We start from the raw sequence: 18,469 nt of genomic DNA on the forward strand, positions 1-18,469 counted from the left end.
TGAAACCAGGTAAAGATGCGACAAGAAAGGAAAACTACAGGCCAATCTCCCTGATGAATACAGGCGCAAAAATTGTCAACAAAATACCTGCAAATCAAATCCAAAGACACATTAAAAAAATCATACACCATGACCAAGTGGGGGTCATTCTAGGCAAGCAAGGATGGTTCAACATGAGAAAATCAATCAACATACTACAACCCATTAACAAATCAAAATGGAAAATCAAATGATCATCTCAATAGATGCTGAAAAAGCATTCATCAAAATCCAGCTTCCTTTTTTGATAAAAATACTTCAAAAGGTAGGAACTGAAGGAAAATTCCTCAGTTTGACAAAAGGACATATATGAAAAACCCACAGCCAGCATAGTACTCAATGGTGAGAGACTGAAAACCTTTCCTCTAAGATCAACATTGTGCTAGAAGTACTAGCCAGAGCAATCCAGTAAGACAAAGAAATAAAAGGCATCCAAACTGGAAAACAAGAAGTAAAACTGCATTATTTGCAGATGATATGATTTTATATATGGAAAACCCTGAGAAGTCAATGACACAGCTACTTGAGCTAATAAACGAATTTAGCGAAGTAGCGGGATACTAGATTAATGCACATTAAGTCAGTAATGTTCCTATACACTAGAAATGACCTAACTGAAGAGACACTCAAGAAAAAGATTCCATTCTCAATATCAACAATTAAATTAAGTACCGAAGAATTAATTTAATATTGATTCTCAATATCAAAAATTAAATTAAGTACTGAGGAATAAACTTAACCAAAGATGTAAAAGTGTTATACATAAAAAATTACATAAATTTACTAAAAGAAATAGAAGGGGACCTAAAAAGATGGAAAAATATTCCATGTTCATGGACATGGACATCTAAATATCTATAAGATGTCAATCTACCCAAACTCATCTACAGATTGATTCCAATTCCAATCAAAATTCCAACAACCTACTTTGCAGACTTGGAAAAGCTCATTATCAAATTTATTTTTAGTGGAAAGATGCCTCAAATTGCTAAAAACATTCTAAAAAAGAAAAACAAAGCAGGAGGACTTACACTTCCTGACTTTGAAGCTTAGTATAAAGCCAAAGTAGTCAAAACAGCATGGTACTGGTACAAAGATGGACATGTTGATCAAGGGAATCGAATCAAGAATTCGGAGACAGACCCCCAGATCTATGGTCAACAGATCTTTGGAAGAGGCCCCCAAACCACTGAACTGGGACACAACAGTCTCTTCAACAACTGGGGCTAGGAGAGCTGGATATCCGTATCTGAAAGGATGAAAGAGGACCTCTAGCTCACACCCTACACAAAAATTAACTCAAAGTGGATTAAAGACCTCAGTATAAGAAACCGTATCATAAAACTCCTAAAAGATAATGTAGGGAAACATCTTCAAGACCTTGTATTAGGAGGTCGCTTCTTAGACCTTGCATCCAAAGCACAAGCAATGAAAGAAAAAAATTGATAAATGGCAACTCCTCAAAATTAAAAGCTTCTGTACCTCAAAGGAATTTGTCAAAAAAGTGAAGAGGCAGCCAACTCAATGGGAAGAAATATTTGGAAACCATGAATCTGACAAAAGACTGGTACCTTGCATATATAAAGAAATCCTACAACTCAAAGACAATAATACAAACAGCCCAATTATAAAATGGGAAAAAGATATGAAAAGACATTTCACTGATGAGAAAATACAAATGGCTAAAAAACACATGAAAAAATGTTCATCTTCAGTAGCTATTAGGAAGATGCAAATTAAGGCCACAATGAGATATCATCTCACACCAATTAGAATGGCTACCATCAAACAAAGAGGAAACTACAAATGCTGGAGAGGATGTGGAGAAATTGGAACTCTTATTCATTGCTGCTGTGACCATATAAATGTATAGCCACTCTGTAGGACAATCTAGCGGTCCCTGAAAAAACTAGATATCGAATTAACCTTTGATCCAGCAATTTCACTTCTCGGCATATAACCAGAGGATCTGAAACAGTGACATGAACAGATACTTGCACACCAATGTTCATAGCAGCATTATTCACAATTGCCAAGAAATAGAAACAACCCAAATGTCCTTCAACAGATGAGTGGATAAACAAAATGTGGTATATACACATGATAGAATACTATGCGGCAGTAAGAAGGAACGAGGTCGTGAAATATATGACAACACAGATGAACCCTGAAGACATAATGCTGAGTGAAATAAGCCAGACACAAAAGGAGAGAGATTGTATGTTACTGCTAACGTGAACTCTGTGAAAAATGTAAAATAAGTGTTTCATGTTGTAGAATGGAGGGGACTTAGAGATAGACAGCTACTAGTAAAGAGGGAATGATAATCTAATAAGAACAGATAAGCTAGTGAGGGTAATCTCAAAGTTATGGGAATGTTCAGGAATTATTACGGTTTGCAAATTTTGGGGGCTATGGTAGGAACATGCTGGAAGCTATGTAGTTATTTCAGGTTATTTGTTTTTCTTATTCCTTTGATTTGCTATGGTTTGTTAATTTTCTTGGGGTATGGTAGGGACCTGTTGGAAGCAATGCAGTTATTTTAGGTTATTTATTTTTCTTATTCGTTTGTTTTGTTTTATTTGAATTGTTTTTTTAAATTTTTTGATAGAGTAAAAAAAAAAAGCTATTGCATTAAAAAATTAGCTTCAGTGCAGTTACTTTAGGTTATTTGGTTTTTCTTATGCCTTTGATTATGGTTTGTTAATTTTCTTGGGGTATAGTAGGAACATGTTGGAAGCATTGAAGTTATTTTAGATTGTTTGTTTTTCTTATTCCTTTGTTTGGTTATGGTTTGTTAATTTTCTTGGGGCATGGTAGGAACATGTTGGAAGCAAAGAAGTTATTTTAGATTATTTGTTTTTCTAAATCCTTTGTTTTGTTTGAAATGTGCTTTTTTGTTGTTTGTTTTTAAATTTTTTCAATAAATAAAGTTAAAAAAAGAAAAAAGGGCTAAAAATGGTTAAAGACATGAAGAGACACTTCATTGAATAGGATATGCAGATGGCAAATAAGCTCATGAAAAGATGCTCAACATCCTTAATCACTGGGAAAATGCAAATGAAACCACAGTAAGACATCACTAAAAACTTATCAGAATGGCTAAAATAGGAAAATAATGGCAATACCAAAGGCTAGTGAAAATGCAGAGAATTTAGATCACTCATACATTGCTGGTGGGAATGTTAAAATGGTACAGCTACTCTGGAACATATTTTGTCAGTTTCTTAAAAAACCAAACATGTACTTCCTATATAAGCAAGAAATTCCGCTCTTTGGACATTTATCCCAGAGAAAAGAAGACTCATTTATGTTCAGAAAGAAACTGTACCTGAATATTTACAGCAGCTTTCTTTGCAATAGTCCCAAATTGAAAATAACCCAGATATCCTTCAATGGGTGAATAATTAAACTAACTGTGGTACACCTGTATCATGGAATACTACTCAACAATAGAAAGGAATGGACTGCTGATACACACAACAATATGGATGAATCTCCAGAGAATTATGCTGAGTGAAAAAAGCCAATCCAAATAGTACATATTGTACAATTCCATTTATGTAACATTCTTGAAATGACAAAATTATAGAAATGGAGAACAGATTACAGGTTGTCAGAGGTTAAGGAGGGGGTGGGGATGGGTTGTGGTTCTAAAAGAGTAACATGAGGAATCTTTGTGGTAATGGAAATGTTCTATATCTTCACTGTATCACTGACAGTATCCTTGATGTGTTATTGTACTATAGTTTTGCAAGATGTAACCACTGGGGGAATGTGAGTAAAGGGTACATGGGACTTCTCTGTATTAGTCTTACAACTGCATGTGAATCTACAATTTTCTCAAATTTAAAAGTTTAATAAAAATAGAAAGGTGGGTCATCTAGAAATATTTAAAATGTAAGCTTTGATTTTTTTCCCAGATGGATTTCTGTTTTTGACTTGAAATTATGTCTAATTCACTGTACCCATTTATTCTTTTGATTCTTAATACTGACAGAATGCTTTTAGCAATCCATAAAAAGATTTCATTAAAAAATTGAAACACATAAAATATAAAAGGCGAACAAAAGAATTTATAGATGTTAGAAATCACATATTTATATAAGCACATGCACCTGCAATTTCTCTGTCCTGATGTACTTCCAGTGGAATTTTCACAAACAAGTAATATACTCAAGGGGTTAAATCCCAAGAAACCCCCAAATCTCATATAATTATGGCCCTGCTTTACTGTGACAATTTGTCCTTATTGTTGAGGTACAATCATCTGCAGGCAATAACTGTCCTTTTTTTTTTATACAGAAATGTTTGTTTTTCATTACTGTATTAGAAGTTAAAGTTTGGTTATTTCATGGAAATAATCATTTGTTGATTAGCCACATATTTCTATGAGCAATAGTATTGGTATTATCACACGTCATATTCAACATAAGTCTGTAAAGTATATATATTTTAACAAATAAAGTATGAAGGATTGGAGAGTTTATGTTAAGTTGCCTGAAATTCTAGAGACAGCCAGTGGCAAAGTCAGAATCAGATCCCAGGCTAAATGGCTCCAAAGCCCATGGTATTTCTGCACAACACCTTGATTTTTTTGCCATAATGGTACTTATAACTGACTCTGAATTGTGTCTTATATACATCTATTTTATTTTAAATTTTAAGCTTTCATTCCATCTTGGGTCTATGCCTAGTTAATAAGGTTTCTAGCTCTGTCTTGAGTCAGTATAAGGAAGGTAAGATTTTGGAATTCAGATATGTAATTGTATGGTGTTTATAAAATGCATGCTACTGCTCAGTTAATTCACATATAACATTATTCAAGCATCTATGTTCAGAGTAAAAGTGTGACTTTGACTGAGCATATGGCTGCTGATGACGGTTTATGTGTGTGTGTTCATGCATATGTGCAGAGGTTGGGTAAGTTCAATCTTCTTGATCCTGAATCGTTGAGGGAAAAATAAATTATTCTGAAATTTTGGTTGACTTTTAAGAAAGAGAAAGCACAGGAATTCTTGCAGTTGCTGTTATTGAGGAGTTTTGACAATGACAATGCTACAATAAATGGACACTTCCAGGAGTAAATAAATGTTATACTGGGAAAATAATATAGGACAAACATTGAGTGATCCTAACACTTTACCAGGAGAAGAGTAAAGGATATAGTTGAACAGTATGGACTGAAATTGTTAACATTAGAATAGAAATTGCCTCTTATTCTCTTGGTTATAGCACCTTTCTCCTCCCTCTGAATAGTCTGTTCTTTGTCTTCCTTTGCTACATCCATTCCTATCCTCATTTTTATTACACTTGTCTTCCATTTTTAATTCCCTTTCAGGCATCAGTTGGATATTTAAGATACTTAGGAGCAAAGTGTTTGAAGATTCCAGTGCTAAAGTATTCTACGGTAAAGTCTAAATCATTCTCTTCATAGGGAGATGTAGAGACTAGACTATAGCGGGTAATCTTCATGCTGAATCCTAGAATATGAGCAGTGATTTGGTTGTAAAATATCAGTCCCAATAGCTCAAGCAGACCCACAATGCCTGAATCTCTCACAATGCTGTCAACAGTTCTCAGGCAGAAGCTCATTAATTCTGAAGGCAGCTCATCCCAAATGGGCACAGATGTAACTGTTTGAAAGTTCTTCCATGTTCTGAGCAAATATTTTATGTATCATCAGAACTTCTAAGAATTCACCACTGGGGTAGTAAAAAAATAAAATGTAGCTCTTCTTCCCTCGTGCATCATTTCCTGCCCATAAGCTAAACTTCTTATGTTCCTCTGTGCCTTCTGGTCCTCTCTGCTCATTACCTTATACCCAATTAACACAGATGCTTTTCAGCCACTCTGTTTTTGTAGGAGCTATTGCCACATTCTTTCCTATCTTGTTGATACTCCTCGTTTTTATTACTTTCTATGTTACAATTCTAACTTCGTTATCAATAAAGCTTGCTTTACACAAAGCCACGACACCCTACAAATACAGGTTCAAAACATATTCCCAAACATTTCCTCATGTTTATAACTAAGGACTCCCATATTTTGTTTTCATTTTCATGAGAATCTTGCTGTCCTTCATAAAAACCAATTTCTCATCTTGGGGAATTTTCTCTCTTCCATGTTAATTTAATTGTTTTTGGATAATGTCTGATCATCTTCATCCTGTATTATCCTTGTGGCATGTGCTCTATTTCTAGCCCAAGGAACATCAGGGGCCATAATGCTGGTCTAGATAATCTAGTTCCATTTTCTTCTGCCCTCTGGGTAGCCAGATACACATGCCTCTAACCACCCATCTCCCAATTTGCTACAGTTGTTTATAAGAAGTGGTGAAAATATAAATTACATAAGCCATGCCCTTAAATCCTTTCATTTATTTTCCATTATGTCATAGGCCGTAGAAAAAAGGATTCATGGTTTGTTCTCATAATTTTATACAACTCCATATGAAATAGAGGGTAGCAGTGATAAGTCTTGGCAGACTCTACCTCATATCCAGGATGTAAATCCCATAAAGGTTAACCAAGATTACAACTGGCAATTTTGGATTTATGTGAAGCCACCCCCGCAGTAATCTCAGAAGTGACTATTACTGGGATGTGATTTTTACCCCAGGACCTTGACCCTTGATTAGTACCTGCTAATTCTCCTTGTTGTTTTTAATTCTCCAATATGACTGAGTTCTTCCTTGGTGAAATTGCCTCAAAACTGCAAAGCCAGTCCAGATTAGCAGAGTTGCTTTCCTCTCTCCAAATTCTCCGTTCTGTTCATTCCGTTGTTTACCACAACATAATATATTTTCGGTATTCTTTATATAGTATCTCTTCTATTCTCTCTAGAATGTCATCTCCATTCAATTGGTATAAAAAAAAAGGTTATTTTCAAGTCTCCTTATCTTCTCTTGAATCAGGAGGTCCAGGTTCCACCTATTTTGAACTCCTGAAGCTCTTTCTCTGTGCCCTTTGGTACTCAGGGTTCTCAACAAGATCTCTTACATCCTCAACATATCTTTTGAACATTTTCTTCACTGCCAGAAAGACACTTGGCTTTCCCCTGAGGACAGTGATTTCTCTGCAGCCTTCTCAAGTGATGCTTTGTTTTTTTTTTTTTTTAAACCACTCATACCTCTGGGTCTGGTTGTAGATAGGGTCTTCCCTCTTCCTCCCATTGCTACTTATAGCCCATTCTCTCTTCCTTCTACCTATAAACAACCATAGTTACCTCTTATTTTTACAATCATCCACTGACTTTCACATCATATCCCCTCATCCTAGAGTTTAGACATTGTCATTTACCAATAACTGTAACCTCTCCATATCCTCAATTTTAAGTATCCCAAACAGTAACCACCAACACCTCCTAACCTCATTCTCTCTAGTAGACTAATTACATAGCAAATCTTCCATTCCCTTGGGGACTAGCAACTTTTCATTGACTTTACATGTCTCATGTACTCACTTCATCTTCGCCTACCATAAATTTAATGGTTAATTATTTTACTTTATACTTTGCATCAATTCTCAGATGACATACCTACCTCCTCTTTTGTTCTGCAAAAAGACAATCCCAATTTCCTACCTACCACGCACCCATAACAATTCAGCAGAAAACAGGGGCATATAAATTACCTGGATTTTGAGCACTGAAAGAGGCTCATCACCTCTCACAGAATTGCCATTATCTTATAGCCACTTCTTTAGATGAATTACTGGGTTGCAAAACCATTCTTTTATGAGCAGAGGTCTTATTAATATATTAACTTAATTTTACAAAAGTTTTTGAACATATAATTAGCTATACTTTCTGATATTCTACCTTCTTTAGGAAATACAGAAAAGGTTTCTGTTATATGAAAATGCTAATGAATTAGGAAGGAAAATACTTCTAGGCTATAGAGTCCAGTGTCTTAGTTTTCCAGGTTGCTATGACAAATACCACATTAAACAATGGGAATTTATTGGCTCATGATTTGGAGGATAGGAGAAGTCCAAACTTCAGGTGTCCCCAAAGTCTGTAACATTCTGGTGATAGCTGCCAGTGATCCTTGGTGATTCTTGGCTTATATCCCTCTCTTGCATCACATGGCAATGTCTTCTTTCTCTTCTGGGTTCCATTGACTTTCAGTTCCTGGCTTCTCCCTGTGGCTTTCTCTGACCCTGCCTTCTGGTATCTTTTCTTTATAAGACCTCTAATAACCTGGATTAAGGCCAACCCCTTGCTTCAGTTGGCCACATCTTCACTGAAAAATAACATCTTCAAAAATTTTATTTACAATGGGTTCACACCACAGGAATGAAGATTAAGATTATGTCTAAATTGGGGTACATAATTCAATCTGCCATATCCAGGAAGATGATTTTTATTTCAGTGGACTTACCAGAAAGGCATTTGACCCAAAATTAGTTACCTAATTATTTTTTAGATCAGTTTCTTACTTTATAGAATAAGGGAGATGACTCTCCACTGCTTATTAATGAGGTCTGAAAATTCCTCTCCTGAGACACACAGTTCCTTTGGATTGTTTCAGAGCTTTCCACTGTCTGGACCATAATTCTCAAAATCTCAGATAAGGAAGTGCCCCATCTAAGCTATTACCAGGCTGTGATAACTCTCATGGCCCTCTCCATATTTGGCCAAAGTTGTGGTTACTTAGGAATATCTGTATTCTTGACTAAATAGGGACTTTCATGTGGAAAGGGACAAGGTTGGATTCACCTCGGAGACCTATATTTCACTAAACTTGGCAGATGGAATTCAATACATATTCAACAAACATTTGAATGAACAAATGATAAATAAATAGGCAATTTGGTCCCCATCCATGGTTGTTTTTAAACACACCTTAAGATATTCTATCATCAGCATAGCATAAGAGTTTTGAAACCAGTTATATCTAATTTGAATCCTGGCTCTACCATTTACTGGTTGTGTGTGGCAAGTTACCTGGGTCTTTAAGTCTCTGTTTTCTTAACTGTAACCTAATGATAATATTAATAATGCCAACCTCATGAGAGTTATTGCTCCTGACATAGGTCCTGACAGATAGTAGATTATTGGTTTACATTAGTTCCCCATTTCTCTCTATAGAGCAATAAATAATTCATGGTGGAGTTATGATTTCAAGGATGGAACAAGAGGATGTCACTTTAGAAAATATATGGGGCTGGGCAAGTTGCTGTGGGGAAGAGCTCTCCAGAGCTGACCTGTAGGTGTGATCTTCATAGAAGGGACTGTTTAGACTGGGCTGGATACCTGTGGGAATTAGGAGTTGGAGCCCTCTTCTGGCAGCCCTAGTTTATGCGGGGTCCAGGCATCAGTGAAGCCTTCCAAGGCTTCCATGAGTAACCTGGATGTGTCTGGCTTCTCATTATCCTGACCTCACTCACTATCATGAATTAGAAAGCTTGGCCCTGAGAAGATCCCATCTCCTCTTCGAAACCTTTTGAGTATCTTACCCTATGTCCTGCCTCTGTACAAACTTCCTGGATTTTGGTTGTGCTTTCCTCCAATTCTGAGACCTGTGGGTAGGGACCACAGCCCACTGCTGAGCTACTGACCACCTTCTGGTCAGCTCCACCATTCGACCTCTGCTTTGAATTCAGGATTCATAATGAACGCACATCCTCTTTCATATAAGAAATGTACCTCAGACATCCTTTTGAACAGCAGCTGCCATTTTCCACGGGTCTTGACCCATTGTGATTTTTCTGTCTCCCTTTGATCATGTCTTAGACCTAAGTAAGAAAATCCAGCCACTGTTTTCTTCACACTGATGGCCATCTCTGGGATATGCCCATGTGAGAAACCGTGCCTTAAGAACAGTTAAACTAACTACATGATGCAAATATGAGTTGAGTATATTATTTTAAAAGGATTTTCTGAGTATTCCTGGCCTAATGTCACTGAACTTTATATTCTCAAGTCTTACATGAGGCATTGTGTGAGGAAGCATTTTGTGAAATAAAAAATTTCTATATAAGTGTATATGTGGCAATTTTCATTATACAGCTATTGTAAAAATAAGTATCCAAGTTGTAGTATTTTCCTCCATTCTAATATTCACTTGTTTTGCTTTCAGTGGGCACCATTCTCAATATAGATGGGGACTGACACCTACACAGCTGTGAAAGAGTTCATTATTTTGGGTTTAACAGAGGATACTACAGTTTGTGCCATTTTATTTATTGTATTTCTAGGAATCTATGTTATCACCTTAATGGGCAATGTCAACATAATTATATTAATTCGAAGCAGCCCTCAGCTTCACACCCCAATGTACCTTTTCCTTTGCCATTTGGCCTTTGTAGACATGGGTTACTCCTCATCGGTCACACCTGTCATGCTCTTGAGCTTCCTCAGGGAAGGAACCTCTCTCCCTGTCACTGGCTGTGAAGCCCAGCTCTGTTCTGTGGTCACATTTGGGACAACTGAGTGCTTCCTCCTGGCTGCCATGGCCTATGATCACTATGTGGCCATCCGGTCGCCTCTACTCTACTCCTCCCACATGTCCCCCAAAATCTGTATCCTCTTAGTGGGAGCATCCTACCTTGGTGGGTGTGCGAATGCTTGAACATTTACTGGCTGTTTATTCAGTCTGTCCTTTTGTGGGCCAAATAAAGTCAATCACTTTTTCTGTGACTATTCACCACTTCTGGAACTTTCTTGTTCTCATGACTTTACTTCTGAAATAATTCCAGCCATCTCTTCTGGTTCCATCATTGTGGTCACTATGTTTATCATAGCTCTCTCTTATGTCTACATTCTTTTCTCGATTCTGAAAATGCACTCCACAGCGGGGCAGCAAAAGGCTTTCTCTACCTGCACCTCCCACCTCACTGCAGTCACTCTGTTCTATGGGACCATTGCATTCATTTATGTGATACCCAAATCCAGCTACTCAAATGATCAGAACAAGGTGGTGTCTGTGATTTACACGGTGGTGATCCCCATGTTGAACCCTCTCATCTATAGTCTCAGGAACAAGGAGGTTAAAGAGGCCATGAGAAAACTGACAGCTAGAACTCATTTGTGATCCTGAACAAACTGATTTTAATAATAAACACCATATATTGAGGATCTCTCCTGCAGAGGAAAGGACACAATACTAAGTAAATTTCAGTTTATATTCATAGCATTGTAGATTCGCAGATTTCATTGCATCACTCTCAAGAAAATTTTCAGTGAAAAAATAAATGTGAATTCACCAATATAGGAACATCGAGGCAAAAATATTTGCTTTATCCTTCCTCCACTCACCATTTCTTGCTTCTATAAGTACAAATCTTTTCAAATAAGTTCTCTGCTCTTTGAATACAGTTTTTCGAATTGACATCTGTGGAAGCATCTGAAACTCCTTGAACGGGAAATAAATGTTAGTGCTGCCATCCAAGACCTCTTCAATGGAGTTTATGGTTTCCATGCTCTGCAGTTAATCTTAAGGTTGAAACCAGTGACACTGGTGGTTGAAAAGTTTCTGTTTACTTGTGCTTTAAGCCTGACCAACAGGATCCCTTCTGTAGTATCTCTGCAGGTGAACCTGGTCCAGCCAACTCAGAAGATATCTGAAGTCCACCTCATCACTAGCTCTTTTCCTTTTAGGAATCTATTCTACAAAATATCTGAGGGAGTTCTCAAAGGACATGCCTACTTGGGACATATTAGGATGACATAGTTCAGTGTCAGGGTGAAGAAGTAAATTATGTTATGATTTTTTAAAGCTGTTTAAGTCTTGGGAAATGTATGCTGCACATTTCTATAATGTCTGTTGAACAAGCAAGTTTTTCCCATTCTATTCCTATTGACTTGATACTGAAAATACTCAGATTTCTTGCACATAATCTCACTGGAACTGTTGCAACAGTCCTAAAATTGCTGTCCCTGAACTAATTTTCACTGTTATAATTTAAAATTACTTGTATTATTACAGATCTTTTTGCATTATTGTCCCAGTTGTTTCTTATGTGAATAAAGTTTTTAATAAAAAGAATACATTTTTACCAATCTGATGTTTTCCCTTAACAAAAAATGTGAACACTAATTAATCCTAACACAATTTATATTGTGTGACTTTTCTATTTAATCATCAGCAATGATTCTTCTGTTTTTGACTTTGAAAAGTTTATTCAATTGGTGGAAGAAGTAGCAGCCTCATTTCCTGATCTCTGGATTTTAGCTACAGTGGTAGTATCTTGAAACCAAAAGTCTGTTTGTAAACCCCTGAATTCCACTTCTCCACGTCCTTCCAAACATTTTTAAGCATAAAATTCCCTGAATTATTTTCTGCTCAAAATAACTAGGAAGGGTTTTTCTCTTCTGCACCAACCCTGACTGGGGCCAAGTAACTTGTAATCAAATATTGGAGAATACCGCGATGTCCTCTGAGAATCCTTTATGTTTATCAAGAAGCTTTATCTTTATGAAGAAGCTTGTCCAGCATTCAGGGAAATTAGATGACTTACTTCAGTCAGTGTATATGATGCTTTTGTATTTCCATCAGAGTTTGGGGGTGAAAGAGCAGGAAAGAAGAATTTTAAGCTTCAAGTTATTTTTCTTAAAGATTATCAAAAATTATGCAGAGGAGGACTCTTTCCACATGTTTTAAGTTTACCAAGAAGTGAACCTCAACATGGTTGTTCTTAATATGGGATTTGGAGTCATGCCCTCCTATCACCCAAAACAAGACGATATAAGATGACTCCTAAGGTAGCTGCATACCCTGTATTTTGGGGTGACAAAAGGTAGTGAGCTAGGTATATTAAGTATTTGATCTATATGAAATCCTGACCCAGTTCTTCTCCATTATCTGTCACTTTTTTTGGATTTTCTTCCCAAACAACCCCAACCCACTCTGTATTTCTCAGCATGTTGAAATTGTGTTAGCTCATTCAACATGGTTGTGCCTTATACTCTATAAGAGTTCAAATGCTTGCATAGAGTTCTGGAGAAGGCAGAGATTTAGATTTAACTAGGGTATGGTTCTGCCAGGGGAGTAGGATAAAAGTAAAGAGGGTCAAGTGTTTGAGAGTGCATGCAAGGGAAGGATGATTAGGTAGATTGTGGAATCTATGCTAAGGAGGAAAATGAGGATATGAGGGGAGTGGTGAATAGCGAATAGATGGTGGGGTCAACAGATTGGCATTTCTAGTGGACTTAAATGATTTTTGGAGTGGCATTACTCGAGCTGTGTATCTAGTTCTTAGATTCCCAATGCTAAGTTTCTCATGAGGCACTCATCCTATTGAACTTCTCTACAATATTTGACTGAACCTTAGTTTCTTAGAGTCCTCTACATTTAGATTATGAGTGTCCCATGGTTGATGGAGGTAGCAGGTTCATCAATCAGTCATCTATTCATTATTGATGTATTCATTCAATATGCATGAAGTAGGCATAAAATTATATCCCGGCATAGATGTCACAGAACTCTCAAGTCCTCAAGGAGGTAGCTAGAGAGGTGGGGAAAGTAGGAAAAAGATAAAGGAAAACATTTAAATGCAGATCAACAGGTGCTAAAATGTAGATGTGTAGAAGAGGTTATGGAGACACAGGAGAAGAAAAGATCTTACTGGGAAGGCAGCAGACTGGCAGACTTTAAGCATTCCTTAAAGTTTTTGTACTAGATGTTTTCATTTGCATCTCCAAATTTTTCTCTCTTCTGGAGTTCCCCTCACCAACATTGATCTGGCTACCACCATTCCTGAATGACCAACCTACCAAGAGAATATTTCAATCAGGTCCTGGCACAGCACCATTCTATAGGGGTCAAGCAAGTCATCTGGTGGCAGGTTGATTACATTTGGCCCCTTCCATTTGGGAAGGAGGAGTAATTATCCCCACAGATATAAACACATTCTGGCCCCGATATACCTTCCCTGCCTGCAATGCTCTGTCTGCACCATCATTCATGACTTTACAGATTGCCTTATACATTACCATATTTATACAACACTGTCTCTGACTAGGTGACATGTTTATAGCAAAACATGTATGATTATAGGCTCAAGTCCTTGGAATTCACTTCTATTGTCATTTGCCCCATTATCCAGAAAGAATTAGATTGAAAGCACAATGGAATGGCTTGCTGAAAGCCAGTTGACAGACAGCATTCTACTAGTTTTGGTTGCTGTCCTACACAATGAGGAAGATGCCTGAAAGAAAAATATGATTCTGTCTTCCCCCAGAGACAGAATGCATGTTTCCAGGTTCCCAGAGTGGAGGTAGGAGTGGATGCTCTCACTATTACACTAAATAACCTACTGTACTCTGTTTCCTAGCTGCTGTAACAAACTGCCAACAAACTTAGTGGCTTAAAAAAAAACACAAGTATAATCTTACAGTTCTGGAGATAAGAAGTCCAAAATGGGTATCACTGAGCTAAAATTAAGGAGTCGGTGGGGCTAGGCTCCTTTCTGGAGACTCTAGGGAACACTCAATGAAAATAAATAAAATATTTTATAAAGAGTTGTCACATATGCTTTCCTCCTCAGTCTCATGTCCCTCCCCCCTAAAAAGAAACAAGTTTCATGAATTCTGTTTATTCATGTGTTTTCATACCTTTACCACATACATATGGCAGATTTTTAAGATTCACTACTCTTGTAGTCAGATGTGGTGAAAGCAGCATTCATCGGGTAAGTAAACATTACCATAATTACAAAGCAATGTATTTTAATGAAAGTACTCCAATTTTAACTATTAAAATTCTAAAACTCATTGTACAGTTTTAAGTTTTCAGTGTTCTTTTACTTACCAATTGGGGGAAAAGCCTATTTGCATTGCCTAGCACATCTTAGGGCTATCGGCATTTATTGTTGTTCAGACTATAAACCATGGGGTTAAGCAGAGGTGTCAGCACTGCGTATATAATAGCCATTAGGACATCTTTACTGAAGGAGTCACTGTTCTTGGACCTCAAATAGACAAAGCAGGCAAGTCCATAGTGTGTGGACACCACAGTGAGGAAGGTGGAGCAAGTTGAGAAGGCCTTACACTTCCTGTTTGCAGAGGGCTTCTTCACAACAATGGACACAAGGAAGACATAGAAAATCATAATTAAAATAAAGCTGTCTGCCAGCACAATGGCAGTGAATGCAAGAAGAACCATTATCTGAACGAATGTAATCACAAGCAAGGGAGATCACCTTATCCCAAAGGAAAATCATCTTCCAATCTTAAAATCACCACACTATTAAGCTATAGGAAGAACTTAGTATCTTAAAACTCAGGCTCAGTTTTCTGTAATGCTTTCTATAATGCCATTTAGGGATGAGTTTTTAAGCCATTTGTGTCCTTTGAATGTCTGTGATGAGTCCACTGTATGCCTGAAATTACAAAGTCTGTTATGAGAGACAGTAAAGTGTCTTTTCCATTCTTAATGGCTGGTGCTCCATCCTGTGTGGATTTCAGTGAGAGTATGGATCACCTGAGACATTACCCCTTGACACTACTCTGAGTGTCTTCTCTCCATGAAATGCCAAGAGTATTATTGTGGATCTAGAATTCATTGTGATGTACACAAAAGACTTTTTAATTATTATTCTCACATACCGTCATGATTTTTCAGAGAAGATTTTTGTTATTCTTCTGAATAACATATCTAGTGATTGAAAATCAACTTGTTAAAATATTTTGGAATGTGATGTTTCTCTGAGGTATGTTTTATTTTCTACTCACTATCATTTATTTGCCGTGTCCCAGAACTCTCTTCTGCCCTATCAATAGGGCTAAGGATAGGGCCAATCATAAGAGGCTGTTGTCCAGGAAATCAGTGAAAACAAGGGTAGAAAAGAAAATGAACTCATCATATGATTGATGTGATTGTTTTCTCATGAGCCTTGCTGAAGAGGAAAATACACTTCAACCCAAACCTCCACTTACTGCTTTGAGACTCTAAAATTTTGCCCAATGTTTTATTACGAAATTTTTAAAACAAGAAACTAAGCTGAAAGAATTTTACTGTGGGATTCTGTACGTCCATTATCTAGATTGTTATGGATATCTACTGTTGTATACTAAACCACCCCAAAGCTTCGTGATATTGTACAACAACAATATTTATATAGACAGGGCTCTGGAGGGACAACAGGAGACTCATCAGAGTTGTTCATCAGCATCTGTTTGTTCATGCTGGCTATTTCTGAGATACTGTCTGGTATTTCAGGCTCTCTGTGTGGCTGTTGTGAATGGACTTCAAGAGAGGGAACTCCATGAAAGCCAGGTGGATGCTGTATAAACTTTTATGCCCTGCTTCACATCCACTGCATTCTAATCATTGAGGCAGCTACAAATTTCTGTCCAGATCCTAGGAGAGGGAAATAGATTTCAGTTCTTGATGGGAAAGTGACAAAGTTTTGGAACACCATGGAGGACTTGAATTATTGCTGTGGTTGTTACTGAAAAACGCAATCTGCCACCCATTAAGATTTTACTATATGTGTTTTATCACATACATATCTCATCTTTATCTATCCAAACATCCATATTATTTTTGATACATTTCAGGGAAATCAAAGACATCCTAAATACTTCTGCAAACATATGAATAACTAGAGTTCAAGATATTTTGCATTTTTCCTTTTATTTAAAATTTACATAAAGTGAAATGAACAAATCTTAAGTGTATGAATAACAGGTATTGCAAAATGCATACACCCATATAACACAAGAACCCACCATGATGAAGAATGTTACCAGCGCAGAAAGTTCCCACATACCCCTGATCAGTTGGTGCTAGTTTCAATCTACTGAGCAAGTAATCCTGATTATTTTTTTCCCCTAGGCTTAGTTTTGAAGGTTATAGAATTTCATATAAATGTATTCACACAATATGTTTTTTTTTATGATAATGCTTCCTTCAATCAGCATAACATTTTTGAAATTTGTCCACACTGTTGTGTGCATAAATAGTTTTTTCATTTATTGTTGAATAGTATTCCATTGTGTGACTATACCGATTTGCATAAATAGCTTTCTATTTATGGAACATGCATAGTTTCTAGTTTATGGCTATTAAGAATAAAACTGGCATTAGGGTGGAAATCAATGAAATAGAGGACAGAAAAAGAATAGAGAAAATCAATAAAACCATAAGCTGGTTCACTGATAAGATTGACAAAATTAACAAATCTTTACCTAGATTGATTAAGGAAAAACAAGAAATGACTCAAAATACTAGAATCAGAAATGAAAAGGGGGGCATTATTACCAATCTTATTGAAATAAAAAGTGTTATAAAGAAATACTATGAACAATTGTATGTAAATACATTATACAACTTAGATGAAACAGGAAAATTCCTAGAAAGACATTAACTATCCAAAGTCACTCAAGAAGAAATACACAGGGAAATGGGGCAGGACAGCAGAGTAGGGAGGTGTGGAATATCATTCATCTTCTAGGCAGCTAGCAAATAGCCAGGAACTGTCTGGAACAACTGTTTGAGTGACTTCCATGATCAGACCCACATTGTACTCCAGTCTGGAACAGGTGGAAGGGCCAAGATCACAGCACAGAACTGTAAGCAACTCTCCCAATCTGAGGAGGTTGGTGCCCCTACCTCACTAGCACAGCAGGGTGGTCTGGAATCACTTCCCCATGGGAAAAAGAAGTGGTCTCTACTAGGAGCAAGGGAAGGTAGCTCAACCAAGCTCCAACTGAGGATTTAATTAACAAATCTGGATGGTTGAATATAAGATAAACCTTGTGAAAGCATGAAAGGAAACTGGAGGTCTCTCTATGGCAGAGAGGAGGTGGAGCTGACAGAAAACAAACAGAAACAAAAAACAGAGATGGTTGGAGTTGGCTGGGTGCAGAATACTAGAAAAAAAGGTTGTGCCCCTATAAAAGGAGCACATACAACCAGCTCTGAAAAGGATTTTTAAAAAATTTTTAGCATAAAGAAAGCAGCAGGCATTGCCCCAGGCAAGAGTGGAGTTAAGGAATATGAGACAAAAAGTAAGTAGTCAGGTGAAGGAGAAAATTTCCTAAAGGGTGTATCTTCCTCAAGAAGGGAGGGTGGGGGGGAAGCAGAGCCCAGCACAACTGGTGGCTCCTATTCAGAAAATTCAGGCTTTACACCTGGAAAACAGAAACAGTTTAAGCCCACTTTCTGTCTCAACCATGCTCCTGGCAGGCATATGGTCTGCTGATAATTAAAGACACCATACAATTTTAAGCTGGTGTGGAGCTGCACACTGACGGGCATCACCTGCTAGACAGGATAGAAAAAGCACAGAATCAAAAGGCTTCACAGGAAAGACTGGCAACATGCTGGGTATCATGCAAGGGAATTTTGATACTGATTACAGCCTCTTCCTGAGTCCTGGACCTGTTTTGTCTGGGAATATTTGGAGTCAATCCTATCTGGGAATATACTACTCAAAAGAAACTTCCATATACACAGGGAAAGACCAGAAAAAAGAAGAGC

The 18,469-nt window shown here is 37.2% G+C and overlaps 1 protein-coding gene across 1 annotated transcript; it reads left to right on the top strand.

Annotated features, from left to right (window-relative positions):
• The first annotated feature begins 2,279 nt into the window (after nt 1-2,279).
• On the top strand, nt 2,280-11,077 carry LOC119536978 (olfactory receptor 508-like). Its single transcript, XM_037839617.1, is given in 2 exon segments — nt 2,280-2,296; nt 10,159-11,077. A coding segment is annotated over 1 exon segment (816 nt). The 5' UTR covers nt 2,280-2,296; nt 10,159-10,261.
• Nucleotides 11,078-18,469: the final 7,392 nt, after the last annotated feature.

Source organism: Choloepus didactylus, chromosome 6, assembly GCF_015220235.1.
Source record: "Choloepus didactylus isolate mChoDid1 chromosome 6, mChoDid1.pri, whole genome shotgun sequence".
Taxonomy (NCBI): Eukaryota; Metazoa; Chordata; class Mammalia; order Pilosa; family Megalonychidae; genus Choloepus; species Choloepus didactylus.